Genomic DNA, 21,295 nt, shown 5'->3' with positions numbered 1-21,295 from the left:
TCATGCCACACATGTCCTCTATCCTCCTGTCCCCTGCCATCTCCATCCCAGCTCAACTCTGGTGATAGCAGGGACACTGCCTTCTGAAGTAGTCTCTTAAGGAAATATTTAATGAATAAATAGAATCCTGTTCCTAACCTATGTGGCTATGTGCCCCTGGACAAGTCATATATCTTCACTAGGCTTCAGCTTCCTTATCTATAAAATAAAAGACAGGATTCACTCAGATGTTATTAAAATGGCCTCCTAAGGAAAATACTAAAATTGCCACTGATGGGCACCTTTAAATAATTAAAATGACAACCATGTTGTCACTATGTATGTGAATGAGCGCACAGGTTTATACATATTATTAATATTGTGTGTGAGAATGAATGCACAGGTTACACAAATAAAATGAAGTTTTAGAATTTTAATTATCTAATAGTAGGAGGTCTGATTAAGATTAGATGCTCTTTAGACCCCTCTCTGGCAGTGCCTCCACTTCACGAAAAATAATATTAAAACTTAGAGACTAAATTTATTTTTGGCAAAGTTCCTATTTCCTATTTCATTACACCAACCTGCTTCTAACCTAAGGTTCTATCCACTTAATGTTCTTACTTCTCTTAGTACACTGAGAATTCCATATGTAAAAAGTGCCTAAATCTTGTTATTGTTTGAAGTCATGCTAGCAACTGAATATTCCTATTTTAAAGAGCTTGCAAGCATTAAAAGCCAATACAGCTACAAAATCCATGTCAATTACTGGACTAAGAAATAAAGGAATTTAGCAGAAAAATTTATTGAAAAACTCCCTAAAAAGCTTTTAACCTGACTACTGTGTTAAAATGCAAGCTTCATGTGTCATAATTATATGAAAACAGAAAACTACCCATTTCTGGAGTTCTCCTATTTTGATCTAATAATGAGATTTAGTATGCAAAATATTTTTTTAAATCCCAAATTTGAACTAGTCAGAGGGGATTTTTATAAATAAACATAATATTCATATTATACCCATAATTCTTACCACTATCTATAGTAACTCTTGAAATTGACTATGGACGCTAACAATTCAGTGTTCTGCTCTCTCTCCCTCCATTGCTGGCTTTGTTTGCTCTAAAACATTTCTTCACTCAGGTGTATTAGTTATAGCCTTCCAAAATACCATGCTCTCTGAGGATGTCAGGTGTTTGCACTTCCGCTCCTGGAATGTGTTCCCCATGGCTAACCCCAACTATTCTTTCAAAGACAAGCATAGAATGAATAAACAAATGTGGTATATCCCTACAAAGCGATGCTATTTAGCCATAAAAAAGAACAAAATACTGACTTAACTACATAAGCGAACCTTGAGATGATTATGCTCTCCAAAAGAAGCCAGACACCATGGCTACATATTGTGTGATTCTGTTTATGAGATGTCTGGAATAGGCAAATTACAGAAACAAAAAGCAGACTGGCAGCTGCCACTGGCTGGATAAAGGGAGAATGGTGATTAAAACTGCTAATGTGCAGGGTATGCAGTACAGGGTTTCTTTGCGAGGTGAGAAAAATGTCCTGGAATTTGATAGCAGTGGTGGCTGTACAACTTTGTGAATATATTAAAAACCACCGAACTGTATTAAAAACAAAAATGAGGGATGCCTGGGTGGCTCAGTCGGTCGGGCACTCAACTCTTGGTTTTGGCTCAGGTCATAGCCTCAGGGGGTGAGATGGAACCCTCCTTCAGGCTCCACACTCAGCAGGAAGTCCTGAGATTCTCCCTCCCTCCCCACACTCCACCCACTGGTGCATGTGTGCGTGCACTCTCTCTCCCCTGAAATAAATAAATCCTAAAACAGAAACAAAAATAATGGTGCTTGGACAGGAACATAGCTCTTAAGGGGATGAGGAATGATCACGTTGGATACACTTTGCATAGAGGCCAGTTTGGATGTGCTGATACAGTGGATGTGATGTGAGAGAAAAAGAAAAGTCAAGAATGTGCCCCCAAGTTTTAGATCCAAGCAGGTGAAAGGATGTGATTGCTCTTAACTGCGACAGGACAAATATGCTGAGATGGAAAGGTTAGAAGGTCAGATTAACAGGAGATTGACTGACTTTGACTTAACAGATTCTAAACTCATGTGTTTTACTATCTGTACCTAAAGTTAATTTAGACTTTGGTGAAATGGAGCATAATTATATAATAATTATTATATTGTGGAATATGATTTTTCCTAGTCTAAGGGCTGTTCAGAGTTAATTAAGACTTAGTGATAGGGATTAAACCTTTAAGAAGCAATTGAGCTGATAGTACAATACCATAACAAAACAAAAAAACAACAAAACAAAAACAAAGCCAAGCATAGGCATCATCTTCTGCCAAGTACAGGTTAGGCACTGGGTCCTAAAAAGCACACCAGAATGATCTCCATCACAGATCACATTTATGACCCTCTATTATTATCATTTACTATTTTCCTGTCTCTTTTGCCCACATTTTGGAACTCCTTAAGAAACTGCATCAAGTCTCTGCATTTCCAGAGCACAGCATAGTGTGAATATTAGCAACTCTTTGTAAGTATCTACAGTATATGATTACAGGGTTCATCAATAATATTCCATCTTTTTTCATTTGATTCCAAATTAATGAGGTGACAAAATAGAGAAGATAATGGAGCGTGACAATATTTCTTATGCGGGCCAAGAACCTGAAGGAAGACAGACATTAATGAGTAATATCAACAGCAGTAGTATCAATAAGAGAAGTTAACATCAGTAATTACTATGTTCCAGGCACTACTCCGAGCACTTTACAAGAACTAGTCCATATAATCCCAATATAACCTGATTAAATAGGTACTATTGTTACCCCCCCCCATTTTATAGAGGAGGAAAGTGAGGACACTGCAGAGAGGTACAGTAATTTGCCTAAGGTCACAGTTAGTACAGATTAAAGGCAAGACTGAATTATAGCCTGACTTCCAAAACCATCTTCTCAATCACTCACTGTGCTATGCTAGCAGCATATGGTTCGGAAATGTCTTTGACAGACCATATCATTTTGGGTACATGAAAACTCGACACACTGTTTAGAATTTGGCTTTTTTAAAATGACTGTCAAACGATTACAATTCTTAAAACATTTTTATTGAGGTATAATTTACATATTCTGAAATGAAAGTGCTCTTAAGTGTTCAGTTAATCAGTTTTGACATTTTGGTTGCTTTCAAGTTTTGGCAAGTATGAACAAAGCTGCTATAAACACTTGTGTGCAGGTTTTTGTGTGGACATAACTCTTTAACTCCTTTGGGCAAATACCAAGGAGTATGGTTGCTGGATCATATGGTATTTAATTTTATAAGAAACCATCAAACTATATTCCAAAGTGCTATATCATTTTGCATTTCCACCAGCAATGGCTGAGAGTTCCTGTTGCTCCACAACCTCATCAGCATTTGCTGTTGTCAATGTTCTGGATTTTGGCCATTCTAATAGGTGTACAGTAGTAACTCATTTTAATCTACATTTTGCTGTTGATAAATGATGTGGACCACTTTTCATGTGTATATCTGTACAAATATGTGTGTGTATCCTGCCATCTATATCTATCTTCATTGGCAACATGTTGTAAGGTCTTTGGTCTATTTTTAAATCAGGTTGTTTTCTTTTTTCTTTTATTTAAAGATTTTTTTTATATATTTTAGAGAAAGCAAGAGGGAGGGAGAGAGAAAGTGAGCGTGTGAACAGGGGGAGGAGCAGGGAGGGAGGGAGAGGGGAAGCAGATTCCCCGCTGAGCAGGAAGCCCAATGTCGGCCAACCCCATGACCCAGAGATCACAACCTGGGCTGAAACCAAGAGTTGGACGCTCAACCAAATGAGCCGCCCAGGTGCCCCTTAAATCACGTGGTTTTCTTATTGTAGAGTTTTAAGAGTTCTTTGTTTATTTTGGATAATAGGCCTTTATCAAATACATCTTTGGTAAATATTTTCTCCTAGTCTGTGGCTTACCTTTTCATTATATTGACAGTGCCTTACCAGAGCAGAAAATTTTAATTATAATAAAGTCCAGCTTTTACCACTTCTTTCTTTCATGGACTGTGCCTTTGGTATTGTACCAAAGAAGTTACTGTCAAATCCAAGATCATCTAAATTTGCTTCTGTGTTATCTTCTTGGAGTTCTATAGTTTTGCAGTTTATTTTATTTTTAAAGATTTTATTTATTTGACAGAGAGAGACAGAGCGAGAGAGGGAACACAAGCAGGGGGAGTGAGAGGGGAGAAGCAGGCTTCCTGTTGAGCAGGGAGCCCGATGCAGGGCTCAATCCCAGCACCCTGGGATCACGACCTGAGCCAAAAGCAGCCATTTAATGACTGAGCCACCCACGCGCCCCTATAGTTTTGCATTTTATATGGAGGTCTGTAATTGATTTTGAGTTAATTTTTGTTGAGGGTGTAAGGTCTGTGTCTAGATTCAGTGTTCTGCATATCAATATGCAGCATCATTACCATTACCTTTTTTTCCAGCATCATTACCTTTTTTACACTGACTGCCCTTGCTTCATCATATGGGTCTATTTCAAGGCTCCCTATTTTGCTACATGATATATTTGTCTAGTCTTTCATGGTTTTTTCTTTTGTTGTTGTTGTTGTTAAGTAATCTCTACGCCCAACACAGGGCTCAAACTCACAACCCCAAGATCGAGAGTTGTATGCTTCACTGACAGCCAGGTGTCCCTATATCTGTCTCTTCTTTTCACCAATACCATACTGTCTTAATTACTATAGTTTATATAGGTTGTGAAGTCAGTTATTGTCAGTCTTCTAACTTAGTTTTTCTTCAATATCATGTTGGCTATTCTGGGCTTTTTGCCTTTACATATAAATTTTAAAGTAAGTTTGTCAATATCCACAAAATAATGTGAAGGGGTTTTGATTATGACTGCATTAAATCTATAGATTTCAAGTTGGGAAGAAGTGACATCTTGACAATATTAAGTGTTCCTATCCACAAATATACAGAACATCTCTCCGTTTATTTAGTTCCTCTTGGGTTCTTTCATCAGAGTTTTATATTTTTCCTCAGATAGATTTGTTCATTTTTTATTAGATTTGTACCTAAGCATTTCAATTTTGGGGGAGATAAAATAAATGGTATTGTGTTTTAAATTTCAGATTCCACATGTTCACTGATGATATATAGGAAAGTAACCGACATTTGTGTATTAACCTCATATCCTGCCACCCTGCTATAATCACTTATAAATTCCAGGAATGCTTTTTTGTTAACTTTCAGATCTTCTACATAGATGATGATCATGTCATTTGCACATAAAGACAGTTTTATTTTTTCCTTCACAATCTCTATCTCTTCTTACTCCCTTTACTTCTCCTAGTACATTAGCTAGGACTTCAAGTATGATGTTGAAAAGGAATTGAGGATTTTTGCATCTATGTTCATGAGAGACATTGGTCTAAAGTTTTCCTATCTTGTAATGTCTTTGTCTCATTTTGTTATTAGGGTGATGCTGGCCTTTTAAAAAATGAGTTAGGAATTATACCCTCTCCTATCTTCTGAAAGAGATTAAAGAGAATTGGTAATTCCTTCCTTAAATGTTCGGTGGAATTCACTAGTGAACCCATATGGGCTTGACACTTTCCGTTTTAGGCTATTAACTATTGATGCAATTTCTTTAACAGATAGAGGCCTGTTCACATTCGTCTGTTTCTTCTGGTGAGAATTTTGGCAGATTATCTTTCAAGGAATTGGTCCATTTCATCTAGGTGACCAATTTGTGGGCATAGAGTTATTCATGGTATTCCTTTATTATCCTTTTGATGTTCATGGGATTTGTAGTGATGTCCCTTTTTCTCATTTCTGATATCACTAATTTGTGTCCACTTTTTTTTTTCTTTTTTTAAAAGATTTTATTTATTTATTTGACAGAGACAGCCAGCGAGAGAGGGAACACAAGCAGGGGGAGTGGGAGAGGAAGAAGCAGGCTCATAGCAGAGGAGCCTGATGTGGGGCTCGATCCCAGAACGCCGGGATCACGCCCTGAGCCGAAGGCAGACGCTTAACCACTGTGCCACCCAGGCGCCCCCACTCTCTTTTTTTCTTAGCCTGGCTAGTGGCTTATCAATCTTACTGATCTTTTCAAAGAACCAGGCTCTGCTTTATATGAGAAGTTTCTCCTAAGTATTGCTTTCACTGCAAATTTTCAAACACGAATTGGTAAGTTGTATTTTCATTTTCATTTAATTGAAAATATTTTTAAAAATATGTCTTGAGATTTCTTCTTTGACTCACGCATTATGTAGAAGTGTATTACTTAATATCTAAGTATGTGGGGATTTTAAAGTTCCCTTTCTATAACTGATTTCTAGTTTAATTCCATTTTGTGGTCTGAGAGCAGACACTGTATATCGTCTAGGTATTAAATTTTCAGAAGATCAAATATAGAAAATTCCTTTTTTATGGATCCCTAGTTTTAGAAAACCATTCCATTTGATTTTTAAGTTGCAAAGTTCAGTTACATTTTAGAACCTATCAATCGTTTAAGAAGGCTGACTTACAGCTTAAAAGAAACCCCAGAATTCTAAAGACTAGATAATGTTTGTCGCATAATCTTCTTTTGAGAGTTAGGCAGAAACATGTTTCCAACACCAGAAATCTCTAAGAAAATTAGCATTACTTTAAAGAAATAGTTTTAAACAAGAGAAGCCGATTTTTTATCTCACTAGTAAAAAATAATTTTCACCAATGCCGAAAAATATCGAAGTATAATCTATTAAATAGAAAAGTCAAAATTCTATTTACTTTACTTGTTCTTCACTTATTATCTGTTTCTAAGAGTATTTCTTGCTAAAAAGATTACTGCCTCCTTTAACACCCTAGTCCTACAAGTTTAGAAAATGCTTTTAATACCATCTGTTTAAGACAATAATTTCTCTGCAATACAGTTTGGCATCCAAATCTAAATACCAGACTCCAGAAAGGATGTCTAACAGGGCCAAGCAGGATAACGTCGTACACGTTATTTAGGGAACTTCATGTATTTTAATGACAGCTAAGATCAAAATTTTGGCGACAGGAAGAATAATACAATGCTTTTCGCATTCAACATTCACAAAAATAAGAGACTTATATTGATTGATAAGACAGTTCCCCACATTCGTCAAAAGTAGTACTACTGCATCAATTTAAAGGTAACTGAAATGCCATGTCACATAACATGTTAAGTATATGAAGCATAAGTAGACCAAATTGAGAATTTGTGGAAAATTAGGTACTTCCCCAGAAAATATACATATTAAATAAAACTAAGAGCTACTATTCACAATAAAAGGGATTTCCACAGGTATCTGAAGCTCATCTACAGATCCCAGAGCTGTACTATATTCATTAGTATAACCACAATTGCTCAGCATAGTGCTTAATTACACAAGTCGATACGCAATATAAATTTATATATTCCTCACAATAACTTTACTACCATCCTCATTTTAAACTTCAAGAAAGAGAATATCTAAGAAATTAAGCAATCTGCCTTCAGATGGTAAGCAGAGGAACCCAGATTTAAGCACAGTTAACTCTAAACACATCATCTAAACATTCTCTCAAATCATCCATTAGGGTATGATCTAATTAAAACACTGTACATTAGAAATTGTTTTAAGCATTATGACTGATCAGTAATAATCATTTTTCTCTGTCCTATTTTCTTCATTTACTAAGTAAGAGAGAATATCTCTTAAAACAACTATGCAAGGTTGATACAGGAAATAGTAGAAGTGGTGAAACATCACGAACAGGACTTCATTTAATGCATGTATTCATAGGGAGAGATAGTAAGTGAATTTCATTTCAGGACTACTTTGCTAATTTCCATTTAGTAAAGTAACTATATGGAGAACTATATCATAGTATGATTAAAGGGTGCTTATAAAACATTCCCCTATAAACTCATTCAATTCACATTTATTCTTAAGGCATGAAAGCTGAGCTTCCCTGATCCAAACAAATATTCTAAATTTCCACAGATTCTCTCTTCAAAACATAAATAAATAATCACTAACAAAAATCTGCTACAACTCAAAATGAGCCAAAACAGAGATAAATTGAAGTCAAGGAGTTTTTCATAAGCCAGTTATACATTCACTAGTTCTCCCTACTTTAGTTGGAGATTTAGTTATAGATCCTGATCATTTCAAAATTAAAATAAACTGTGGGTATTAATGAAATAAATTCTAAATAATTACATCACAAAAACAGAAAATTAGAGACACAAAGATTCTTTATAAGATTTATTTATTTATTTGAAAGACAGAAAGAACATACAACAGCACGGGGGAGGGACAGAGAGAGAGATAGAGAATCTCCAATAGACTCCTTGCTGCGTGAGGAGCCGGAGGCAGGGCTTGATCTCAAGACCCCAAGATCATGACCTGAGCAGAAATCAAGAGTTGGAGGCTTAACCAACTGCGCGAGCCAGGTGCCCCAGAGACATAACGATTCTGAATAACGGTCCCAGTGTCACTTACTGATTAAAAAATATTTTTATTTTAAGGTTTTACATGAAATGTTTCCACTCAAATATATCTACCAATACAAAAGAGGGGCATCTGGCTGGCTCAGTTGGTAGAATAAGTGACTCTTAATGCCAGGGTTGTGGGTTCAAGCCCCAGGTGGGTGCAGAGATTACTTAAAAATAAAATTAAAAAAAAAAATACAAGTAAGAAACCAAGATTTTTTTTAAAAAGGACTATGCCAAAAAAAGGGGCACAATATTCCTCAGATTTCTTCAGAACCCCAAGAAAGAAATGTATGCACAGTAAATTAAAAATATACTAAAGTGCCAAAATGAACTGGCCAAATTAAAACAATTAGAAATAAATAAATAATACCTAATAGAAAACTGTAGCTAGATAAGAAGCAAACAACACTTTTCTTGTATTTCTGTCTAATGGCGGGTTTTTCTGTGCATATTATTGGTGCATCATTATTTGTCAGATTCCAGCTTCCTGAAGTATAAGGTACACGTGCTGATATGGACCACCATACTAAATATATTTATTTGTTTGAGAAATGATTAAGCGCTCACTATGGGTATTGTGCTGGGCACGAGGCTAGGTCCCGGAAATTCCCCAATCCCACAAAAAAAAGACTACCCTAGCCTCAGAGATTATATTCTTGTAGAGAAGAGATTAAAGTAAGAAACACACAAATAAATGTGGAAAGATTCCAATAAAAGATACCTGACAATGCATTTCCATGAAGAGCCATCTTGATCATCCTGTTCTTCTATGTACATTCTGACATTGTGATCTTGATCCAACTGGTACCAGTACATGAGGCCATCTTTGTCTCGGCCAATTGGTTGCAGACGCATTGTATCAGCATCCTCCTCATTGATAATGTTCTTGAATTTGAGATTGTCATCAAACTGACACTCGCAGAGGTACTGGAAAATAGTCATAACATGGCTTAAAATACCCCATAAATGTTTCTCCATCACGTAAATGTGGTATGTTTAACCAAAGAACTGATTCAGGGATGGGAGCAGAAAAAAGTGTGATTTATCCATCTTTCACTATCCTCTCCCCACTTTTGTACAACCTGTTTAGAATAAGCAATTTAAAAAGATATTATTTCAAGTTAACACTTCAGTATTACTTAAATTTACAGGTTTAATATTATCAATGACACAAAAATCATGTTACATTTCAAATGCACTGTGTACTAGTCTCCCAAATTTTCTTAGGTATAAAATTCTCAATGATTCTTTCTATTAAAGTTTTTAGATGACATTATTCTTGAAATGACTATTGGCGAATTAAAATAATTGTAAAAGATGATAAATTCATTACCTTCAGGAGTGCTAGTTTGCATTCAACACTCATTTCAAGATAGCCCTTCTTCTCCATCTCCCATGCCCAGGTGCTATTAAACTCTTGGCATATCTGTCAGACAAAGTTTAATATCTTAATACATAAAAGCAAATTTCTATTTACATTGGTATTTTGTTGTTCAATTATATTAACTCTTATTTATACATATTTATAATGGAACGAGTTTATACCAATTACAATCCAAGCCAAATCCATCCTTAAATACACCAGAAGTGTTTACTAGTGACTAATAACTGAATTTAAGGTAAACAGTGATCTCTATAGCTCTCTCCTCGGCTCTCAAGAATTCTATACCTGTTTTATGGCACACTTTCCCAAATGCAAAAATTATCTAATTCCCCTTCCAAATGGCCTAGTTCCTTGAGGACAACAGTTTATCTCTATGCCTAGAATAGAGGTAGGCATTCAAAGCACGCCAATTTATAGGCACATTTTAAAAAAGATTTTATTTTATTTATGAGAAAGAGAGGGAGATGGACAAGCTGACTCCCCGCTGAACACAGAGCCCAATTCAGGGCTCAGTTCCATGACCCCAAGATCATGACCTGAGCCAAAATCAAGAGTAGGACACTTAACCAACTGAGCTACCAAGGAACCCCCATAGGCATATTTTTAATGAAGCCTCTCTCCAACTCAATGTTCTTTTTATGGGTAAAGATCCCATTGCTTGGCATTTAAGACCTTCTATAATGTGACAGTTAACTTAAATTTCTAGGTTTCTCTCCCTATATAAGCATTTCAGGCAAACCACAGCCACTGTAACAATCTGAGGAAAGAAGTTATGGATAACCATACCACTTGATAATAAGGACTAACCGGGAGAAATGCCATGGGTTGTATGAGCTCTGTGAGCCAGTTTCTTCAGCAATAAAAGGGGAGCAGTAATAATATTGATCTTAAATGTTACAAAACAGGCATGAAAAATGATACAAAGTGTCTAGCAACTTCATGCTCTTTGTTCTAATCCGAGGGGGAGAGAGTATAATGAAGGTCAAGGGAGAAGAACTAACCAAGGGACAAGATTATTTGGGAGTATGGGCAATTAGCTAGATAAGCAGGCAGGAGAAACACAATCAGGGAAGTAGAATTGCTTATATAACCACATTAACCTAAGAATTAGACCAGGCTGGCCCTCCTATGAGTGTTACCCTTTTTCTGTTCATCACCAGTGTCATTTTTTTTTTTACCAACTATATAATAAAAACATATGAAATCATTGTTAGGATAGAAAAAGAAAATAATAAGGCAAGCAGTATGGCCAGGAATGATATGATGGGAGATCTTCAAAGGCCCAAAGGAAGAATAAGCTCTCCATTCTCTGGAATACCATATGTCTCTGGCTGACAGCACTATATACTATAGAGAGAGAGAGAGAGAGAGAGAGAGAGAAAAAAAAAGACACACAAAGGAAAAGGAAATTTGGGGAATATTACACAGGGAGGACCCTAAAGTAATTATATCAAAAGATGAAAGGTCAGAATTTGAATGGACATTTTGCCAAAGAACATACACAAATGGCCAACAAGCACAGGAAAATACGATCACCATTAATCATTAGGGAAATGCAAATCAAAACCACAATGGAATATTACTTCATATCCATAAGGATAGCTGTAATCAAAAAAGAAAAATCAGGGGGGCCTGGGTGGCTCAGTGATCTCAGGGTCCTGAGATCCAGCCCCACATCTGGCTCCACGCTCAGCTCAGTGGGGGAGTCTACGGGAGATTCTCTCTCTCTCCCTCTGCCCCTCCTTAGGCTCGCAAGTTCATGTGCACGTTCGCTCTCGCAAACAAAAATAAATGTTTAAAAAAAGAAAAAAGAAAAATAATAGTAAATGTTGGTGAGGATGTAGAGAGACTGAAATGCACAGGTTGTTGATAGGAATATAAAATGATGCAGCTGCTTCGTAAAAAAGCTAAGCTAGTTCATCAAAATGTTAACATTGAGTTACCATGTGACTTAGTAATTCCATTTCTAGGTATTTATACAGGAAAAGTGAAAATACGTGCCCACGCAAAAACCTGTATAACGTTCGTAGTAGCATTTTTTGTAATAGCTAAAAGGTGGAACTAACCCAAATATCCATCACCTGATAAATGGGTAAATAATATGTGGAATACCCATACAGTGGAATTTTATACAGCTATAAAAAGGAATGAAGTACTGATACATTCTACAGCTTGGATAAACATAAAAAACATTATGCCCAGTGAATGAAACCAGATCCCAAAGGTTACATATTGTATGGTTCTATGTATATGAAACTTAAACAACAGTCAAACACATACAGACTAAAAGTTTACTAGTGGTTGCCAGGGGAAGGTAGAGGAATAGGTGATTGCTAATTAGTAGATTCCTTTCCAGAGTGATAAAGTGTTCTAGAATTAAGATAGTGGTGATGACTGCAGACCCCTGCGAATATACTAAAAAACACTGAAATTGTATATTTTAAAAGGGTAAATTTCATGATATGTGACTAAAAGTTCAATTTAAAAAAAAAAAGAGGGATAATCAAGAATGTACAACCCAGCTTATGACTTAGATGAAACGCCTACTGAGTGTTCTGCTGTATACCACGCCCCTAAAAGAAGAGGACGTTGGTTGACAATCTTAAAGGCTAAGTCTGAGTGTGGGGAAGCTCACACATTCAGCACCTGAGAGGGGCTGAGAATGACACAGCTCCCATACTTACTTGACAACCCAAGTACTAAGGCACAGCCAATGGTTCACGTAGTCAGATACCAAATACAAATGAACAACTCTATCTTTTATCATGTGAAAGGGGAGAAAAGTGAAAGTGAAAGAGTGGTAGATAATTAAAATGCAGGCCTTTCTGCCTCACATTACTTACCTTCAATTTAATGATCTTCCTTATTTATAGCTTAGGGTGCAAAACTTTTGTGCTGATATTCAGAGATGAATATGCTACTCATTTTGTTTCTTTAATAAGGCACTGTAGACATACTATTATGCCATTTATGGAAAAATAAACCTCGAAACCTAATATCAGATTTGTCCAAACAGCCATAACCTATTGCTATCACAAAGTAAAGACTATTTTTTAAAAAAATGAATACTGTAAATGACAAATATGCAGGACTATATAAATCTACACTAGGGGTCAGCAAACTTTTTCTCTTAAGGGCCAAACACGAAATCATTTAGGCTTTGCAGACCATACGGTCTCTTTTCAACTATTAAACCCTGCTGTTGTAGTGCAAAAGCAACCATAGAAAATATATAAATGAGTAAACTTGGTTGTGTTCCAATACAACTTTATTTATGGATAAGGAAATCTGAATTTCATATAATTTTCATATGTCAACCATTCTCCGAACCTTTTAAATATGTAAAAACCACTCTTAGTTTTCAAGCCGTACATAAGTAGACAGCAGGCCAGATTTGGCCCATGGGCCAATGTTTGCCTAGAGTGCCAGAAACTAGCTGTGTCTATGAGACTGTCTATGACAGTTATTCTTGGATTCTTGTGAGACAAGGAAACGAAAGGGACCCCTTGAAAAATTGCTTTTTTTTCCTGCTTCTATTCCTGTTAGGATTTTCACCCCCACCTTACACATGTCTTATGGAACAGATAATGAATGTCCTCCTTATAAAGGTCAAGGAGTTAATGACTTCTTTGGAAGTCTTCCAGCACAATAGATAACATCTAAGGAGAAATCAGGCAGGGTTAACATGAACGCTTTCTAAGACCACTGACTCATCAGGACCCCTGGCTGGCACCAGTGTGTAAGTGACTTATGAGGAACATCTATCTAAACACTCACCTTTGTTTCCGAATGCCTGAGAAGACACGTGCACCAGACAATAATCCTCAATAAAAACCCAGACCCCAAGCAAGACTCACTCTCCTTTCATTTCTAAGTCTCCCAGATGCTCTGTCTGTATCTGCACTCTCTCTACATCTTTAATAAACTCTGCTCTCACTTCCTCTTGGCTCATGTCTGATTTCTATCCTGCGCAAAGCCAAGTTGCTGGAGGGGAGGTGGGTGGAGCAATGGGGTAATTGGGTGATGGGCATTAAGGAGGGCATGTGACATGGTGAAAAAAAAGAAACAAAGAAAAAAAGCCAAGGACCCTCTTGGCTGTCCTGAGAGACCCCCCTCTGGGTCCGAGGACCCAGGCAGCCTGCATCACTTGAAGCAAGACAGTCCTTATTAGATTACTAATTCATATTAACTCCCCATGCTCGAACTTGATTCTGATCAGTCTTGCAAATATAATTTGGTTTTATATGCAATTTCTCTTTAGAGAATGTTCCAGTATCTAAAACATGAACATTTTTGTATAACGTTCATATTTATCACCCTAAGTTATTATTCCATAATACTGGTTTTATGTTTGATTCTCTCTAATCTGGTTAATGAGAGGTCATATCCAGTGTATTCCCCTGCATGGTGCCTAAGGAACAGCCTTTCTAATACACACATGAAATCAAAGTTCTGTGCCTGCAAGGCTGAATGCCATTCAGGCCTCTTGACCACCTGCCTGCTGCTATTCCAAAAACCCTGGGGCTGTCTTTTCCTCCTAACTTACACACAGAAAAACAAGGATGAGGATGAAAAATGGGGTGGGGGGGGAGGGGGGTGGACGGGATTTAGAAGTCCACACCATCTCAATATTTATAGGAAAGGTGGTTTCATATGCCTACACAGCAAATACATGGAATTTATCTCAGTAAGATCATTAACACATTAATCTTGGAGGCATATATGCAATCAAGTACCAATAATTCTCTTTCTGACTACATAGAACATAAAGCATTAAAAGGGGGCAGGATTGGGGGGGCAAAAAAAGGGGAGGGACAGGGTAGAGCAGACAACTGCAAAAACCCATCGCATGAACATCCAAACCCCTGAATTAAGAGACTAAATCCTCCCCACTCATGCTCTCTCTCTCTCAAATGAATAAATAAAATCTTAAAAAAAAAAAAAAAGAAAGAAAAGAAAAGAGAGAGACTAAATCAAACTCTAATATGGCTTCTCACAGCCTCAGGACTTCCCTTGAGTTCCCGTCTAGAAAACTCAAGGTTTCCAAAAGAATTTACTATGTGTTCCAGCCAACACCTGATCTAAGTCCCTGAATTCCTTTTTCCATTTATTTTAAAGATAATACAAACAAAACCTTACAATTGTAAATTTTCTCTCTGTCCCTTTGAGATGTATATGTATCTGCTATGAGAGAGTCTTTCTCAAGGACTTGAAAGCCATTCCTTTGATTTGTAATCAGGAAGGATAGGACCTCCTAGACTCCAGGGAGAACTGAAAGTTTATCTTTCAAAGTTAGCAGGCACAGAAGGCCTAATCAAGTTGACTGACCAACTTTCAGATCAACCCTCACATTTACTTTTTGTTAACTGTTCCTTTTCCTAACCCCCTTTTCCTCCCTCATTTCTACCTCCTGAAACCCTGACTCTACCTTTAAAATACCAGTCACCTCTGGGCAAATTGGAATTGAGCTCAGCTCCTTCTCCTACCACAATAATTAGTGAATAAAGTCTGTCTTCACTGCCTTTATTTATCTTTGGGGGGGGGTTCTTCGGATACCATTCAGATGAAAATCTTTATTTTATAACTGACAAACGTTAAATTTATAAAGAGATTAATTTATCTGGTGACTCCACCAATATTTACTGAGCACCTACTCTATGGCCAAAACTAGTCAAGGAGCTGGAATACCATGATGAAGACGACTGGCAACCTGCTATCATGGAGCTTATATTCTAAAAGATAGTACAAAAGGTAAAAATAAGAAAATGTCAAGTAGAGACAAATGCTATGTTGAAAATAAAACAGTAATGTGCTACAGAAAGTCTGAGTATTACTCTGGTTGGATGCTCTGAGAAAGCCTCATTAAAAAAGTTGACATCTGACATAAAAAGTTGAGACGCAGAAATCAACCACAAGAAGAGCTGAACTAGGGATGCTCCAGGCAGAAGAAACAAACCAGCACAAAGGCCTTCAAGTCTGGCATATCAGAAAAACAGAAAAAAGATCAGTATAAATTAAATAGAATAAAGGGGAAAGTGGCAGAAGATAAGGTTAAAGAGGCAAGCAAGGGCAAACCATAGAGGCCAGGGTAAGGAATTAAAATTTTATTTCAAATATAATGGGAGGCCACTGGAGGATTTTAAACGGAGGAAAAACAAAATCTGATCCATGTTTCAAAAACAGCTGCAGTAAATGGACTGTAAAGGGGAAAAAATGGAAACTAAGAAACCAATTTTAAGGCAAGAGATAATGACGCCATGGACTACAGTGAAAGTAGTGGGAACAGAAAGAAGTAGCTGTATTTTGGGAATCATCAGGACTTTTGATAGAACAGATGTGGACAGTGACTGGAAAGGAAAAACGAAGGTGACAGCTACATTCCTTAACTTGAACAAATGGAAGGATGAAAGTGCTTTTAATGAAGGTATTAAGACAGTACCTAAGAGAAGGGAGTTAACAAGAGATCTGTTTTGTACTTAATGAGTTTGAGGTGATACATATGACATTTTAAGAAGTATCTCGCTCATAGTGACTGAGCTGAGACTTGAAGCTTGACTCCTGGTTCAGAGTTCTTTCCACTGGATCATACAGTCTTTATACAAATCTTTTCAAATCTGAGTCAAGAAGAATTTTACAGCTGAGCTCTGAGAAGCCAACTCATCTTCATATCCCTAGCTTATAACAAAGTATGAGACACAGCAGATACAAAACAAATATCTGGTGAATAAATGAAAGAAACACAAAAATAATACTTTTACCTTAATTAAAAAAAATTATTTTAGGTTAACCACCACCCAACACAACATATCTTTAAGAACATTAAAAATTCTTACTAGAATAAAAATAACAGCAAACATTTATTACATGTTTACTATGTGCCAACTACTGTTGTTATTGCTTTAAAACATACGCAGTTGGGGTGCTTGGGTGGCTCAGTCGGTTATGTGTCTGCTGCCTTCAGCTCAGGTCATGATCCCAAGGGTCCTGGGATCCAGTCCTGCATTGGGCTCCTTGCTCAGGGCTGAGCCTACTTCTCTCTCAGCCTGCCTGCTGCTGCCCCTGCTTGTCCTCTCTCTCTCTCTGACAAATAAATAAAATCTTTAAAAAAAATAAATAAATAAAATATTAACAGTCAATTCTCACAAGCTTTAGATGTATGTACTCTTTTTTTTTTTTTTTAAAGATTTTATTTATTTACTTGACAGAGAGAGAGAGACAGCCAGCGAGAGAGGGAACACAAGCAGGGGGAGTGGGAGAGGAAGAAGCAGGCTCCCAGCGGAGGAGCCTGATGTGGGGCCTGGGATCACGCCCAGAGCCGAAGGCAGGCGCCTAACGACTAAGCCACCCAGGCACCCCTAGATGTATGTACTCTTATCCTCAGGAAGTTACGTGCTTTACCCAAGGAACGAGAGAAACAGTAATTAGTATCTATAGTCATTTTCAGTGAAATCAGTATATATTTAGGACACTGATCAGGTCAGCTGTCACCAACAGAACTGTGAACAAAGGCTAGAATGAGAATTATGAACTATCTAGGCCCATTCTTTATATTCAAATTATATCTCACCAAGTATCCCTGACCTAATATTTAAATATGTCCAACCATTTTGTATGTAATATTCTTCTTGGAGGCTAAACCAAACACTGGCTGAACATACTAAACACAGGGAGGAGAGAAAGCTGAATGAACAGTCTCTGCTTTAAGAAGTGCAGAATTCAGAAAGAGAGATGTAAACATATAATTACAGGGGGAAAAGGAGTCACTGAATTATCTACAAACTGAGTAACTATTACATTTATCAACTACTACAAAAACAGAGGCGACAAACCCTAGTTCAGCCAATGGATAAAAGGAGATCAACTGCAACAACTCAAGAGTAAGGTTTTATTTAAGTGGTGACTTTTATGCTAGGACCTGAAGGATGAATAGGTTTTACAAGACAAGGAGGTGAAGAGAATTTCAGGAAGAAAAAAACAGAATATGCAAAGCCAGGGGGATGTGAGTTATATTAGTAATGTCCAGTCAATGTGAAGGTGGAGAAAGGAGTTCTTTCCACTGAGCCCTAGAGCCCTAGATCACGAGTGCTTGGGTTTGGGAGTGGGCACAGACAAGGCTGTGAGGGAAGGGAGTGCGCAAGGGTGTGAAAGTAGGTCATGGCTTGTATATATGGGGACTCAACAAGCATTTGGAAGCACTATTAAAAAACAGTTCTGTTGCACTGTGCAAGACAGACTGGATAATAGAGTCTGACGTCTAGGAGACCCATTAAAGCCTGTTTTCCAACAATTCAAGGGAAAGGGGTTGAAGCTTGAGCTAAGCTACTTAAGAGAGTCAGATTCAGGTTGCTAGTGCACATACCTTACAAAAGCAGGAAGTTCCATGTTTAATACACGGTTTTACTATTTACAATATAACTTTCACATAATTTCATTTGAACTGGGCACCCCGTAAAACAACAAGATTTTTGAAAGCAAATACAAAGTCTGATTCTTCTTTGTATTTTCTATAGTATCTACCAAGTACAGGGCCTTGCTGATAGTGGACACTCAATAAATATTTACTGTGTCAGTGTTCTCTAATTATTGAGAGAATTTATTATTATTATGGGATATTTGGGAACATTGCCTGTAGGAATGCATTAAAGCTTGTATAGAATGGATATTTAATTTCTTAAAATATATATACAGGAAATATTTCAATGGCAAGATTTCTCAAGCAACATGGTTTTAAAAATCAAAAGAATACCAAAACCTCAACTGACAGAGTATAAGCATATCTTAATTAGCTCATTCCACATTTAATCAGGAATGCAATGTGTCCCAGACAATGTGCCTGACATCAGGATAAATAAGATACTGTAACTCCTGCTAAAGGAGCTCAGGATTAGAGGGACAGGCAGCTGAAATTTGTTAACTTATGAATTGGGCACATTTACACACGGCAAAAATGTGAAAGGCTACTCTCAAAAGTAGCCTATTCTGAAGTCTTGGTCAAGGAAAAGGTACCCTGGGGGCGCCTGGGTGGCACTGCGGTTAAGCGTCTGCCTTCGGCTCAGGGCGTGATCCCAGCGTTATGGGATCGAGCCCCACATCAGGCTCCTCCACTAAGAGCCTGCTTCTTCCTCTCCCACTCCCCCTGCTTGTGTTCCCTCTCTCGCTGGCTGTCTCTATCTCTGTCGAATAAATAAATAAAATCTTTACAAAAAAAAAAAAAAAAAGGAAAGATACCCTAAAAATATGTGAAATAAGTCTAGCAAGAAAAAGAAAATCTCTATCATAGCTATTTTATATTCATAGGTAAGATTAACTATATACCTAAAATGTAGTTAAAATGAAAAGAGTGTGATTGTTCAGTGCCTCTTTCCAAGAAATCTGCTTTGTATCAGTAATCTAGGTAAAAAGGGAAGGAAGGCTTTTTTGGAAGGCTGAGATTCAAATTCTTGCTCTCCCTATCAGCAATGTGATCTCGTTTCAATCAATTACCTCTTTCAATTTCAGGATCTTCACCGGTAGAGTGGAGGTTTTGTTGCTAGTAAAAGAGATAAGAAAGATGCCTATCAAGTATTCACCAGGCTATAACTTCCTTATGTAAATGCAAACCTAAAAATGGTTCTAGAACCAATTGGAACACAAGTAGAAACAGAAGGAATTAAGAGCTGGTAAGGAAGTAGATCAGTGTTCTTCAAACTGTACATAAACACTGTTTCATGACATTTTTTGTTTCATATATATATGTTGTTTTATATATATGTATATATATAAATATATTGTTGCTTATATATATGTGTGTGTGTGTGTATAATTATACACATATATATAAAACATGCCTAAGATTTAAAAAAAATATTGGTGACTGACTTGTTTTAATTTCCTACATTTATTTTCTGGGTAATTAACCTCATTTAAAATGCAGTCAGGAGGCCAGAAGGGGGAGCCCTCAAGCCCTACCACTAGTCAACTGCAGACTGAGCAAGTACTGTTTAACTACCCTAGCCAGAAGAAGAAAGGTTTTCTTCTTGCCAGTAAACAGCCCAGCCAATGAAAAGCCACTACATAGACTACAAACTCTCAGTTTAGGACTCTTATAGTCCCTCCCAACGCCTCCTTTCCTCTATAAAAGAGAGGTCTTCTCCTTTGTTCTCTGGACCGCCCAGCTTGCTTGTCCTTAATTGCAATTCTCTGCTATTCCCTAATAAACCCATTTTTGCTGGTAAAATAACTCACAGGTTTATTTTAAAGGTTAATAAACCCTGTATTGGATTGAATGGCTTCCCTTTTTATGTAGGCTCTGTATCCGTGACAGTGAATATGCTGAAGCTAAGATTACTGCTAGATCTACAGAAAATTCCCTGACGACTGTACTCTTCATAATTCTATTGTGGGGAGATTATATATAAATATAATTTAAAAATAAAATTTGCCATTTTAACCATTAAGTGTACAATTCAGTGGCATTAATTACATTCACAATGTTGTATAACCATTACCATGCTTTAGTTCCAAAATTTTATCACCCAAACAGAAACTCTTTAACCCAAAGCAATGAACACCCCACTCTCCTCCCACTCTGTAGCACCTGGTAACCTACATACCCTCTGTCTCTATGAATCTGTCTGTTCTAGATAGTTCATATTAAGTGGAACCATCCAATATTTGTCCTTTTGTGCCTGGCTCCTTTCACATTAATGTATTTTCAACGTTTATCCATGTTGTAGCAAGTATAAGACCTCCATTCCTTTTTAGGAAGGAAAGATATTCCATTGTATGAATATACCACATTTTGTTTATCTATTCATCTGTTGACTGGCAATTGGGTAGTTTCAACCCTTTGGCTATTATGAGTTATTCTGCAATAAACACTGGCATACAAGTACCTGAGTCTCTGTTTTCAATTCTTTTAAGGATACAGCTAGGAGTGGAATTGCTGGGTCTTATGGCAATTCTATGTTTAGGTTTTTGAGGAACTGCCAAACTGTTTTCCACAGCAGCTGCACCATTTTGCATTCTCACCAGGAGCATGGAGCATATGAGGGTTTCAATATCTTCACAACCTCACCAATACTTATCTTCTTTCTTTCTTTTGTTTTTTAAATAGCCATCCTATTAGGTGTAAAGTGATATCTCATTGTGGTTTTGATTTGCATTTCCCCAATGACTAAAGACACTGAGTACTTTTTCATTTGCTAATTTATTAATCTTCTATATCTTTGGACTAATGTCTATTCAAATATTTTGCTCATTTTTAAATTGGGTTATCGTTTTGTTGAGTTTTAGGAGTTTCTTATATAGTCTGGATATTAAATTCTAATCACTTATATAATTTGCAAATATTTTCTCCCACTCTGTAGGTTGTCTTTGCACTTTATGTCCTTCAAAGCACAAGTTTTTAATTTTGATCAAGTCCAATT

General features: G+C 37.0%; 1 protein-coding gene across 3 annotated transcripts in view; it reads right to left on the bottom strand.

The window, feature by feature from the left end:
* RSF1 (remodeling and spacing factor 1) overlaps nt 1-21,295 on the bottom strand; it is a 143,943-nt gene that overhangs the window by 52,340 nt on the left and 70,308 nt on the right. For all 3 annotated transcript variants that reach the window (XM_034666286.1, XM_034666285.1, XM_011221070.3), the window contains 2 exons: nt 9,837-9,929; nt 9,225-9,430 (listed from right to left, as the gene is read on the bottom strand). In XM_034666286.1, the coding sequence (XP_034522177.1) occupies nt 9,225-9,430; nt 9,837-9,929 (299 nt within the window). The remainder of the gene's footprint in view (nt 1-9,224; nt 9,431-9,836; nt 9,930-21,295) is intronic.

This window comes from Ailuropoda melanoleuca, chromosome 8, assembly GCF_002007445.2.
Source record: "Ailuropoda melanoleuca isolate Jingjing chromosome 8, ASM200744v2, whole genome shotgun sequence".
Lineage (NCBI taxonomy): Eukaryota > Metazoa > Chordata > Mammalia > Carnivora > Ursidae > Ailuropoda > Ailuropoda melanoleuca.
The sequence above is the reverse complement of the archived record's forward strand: the minus strand, read 5'-3'. Positions and strand labels throughout refer to the sequence as shown.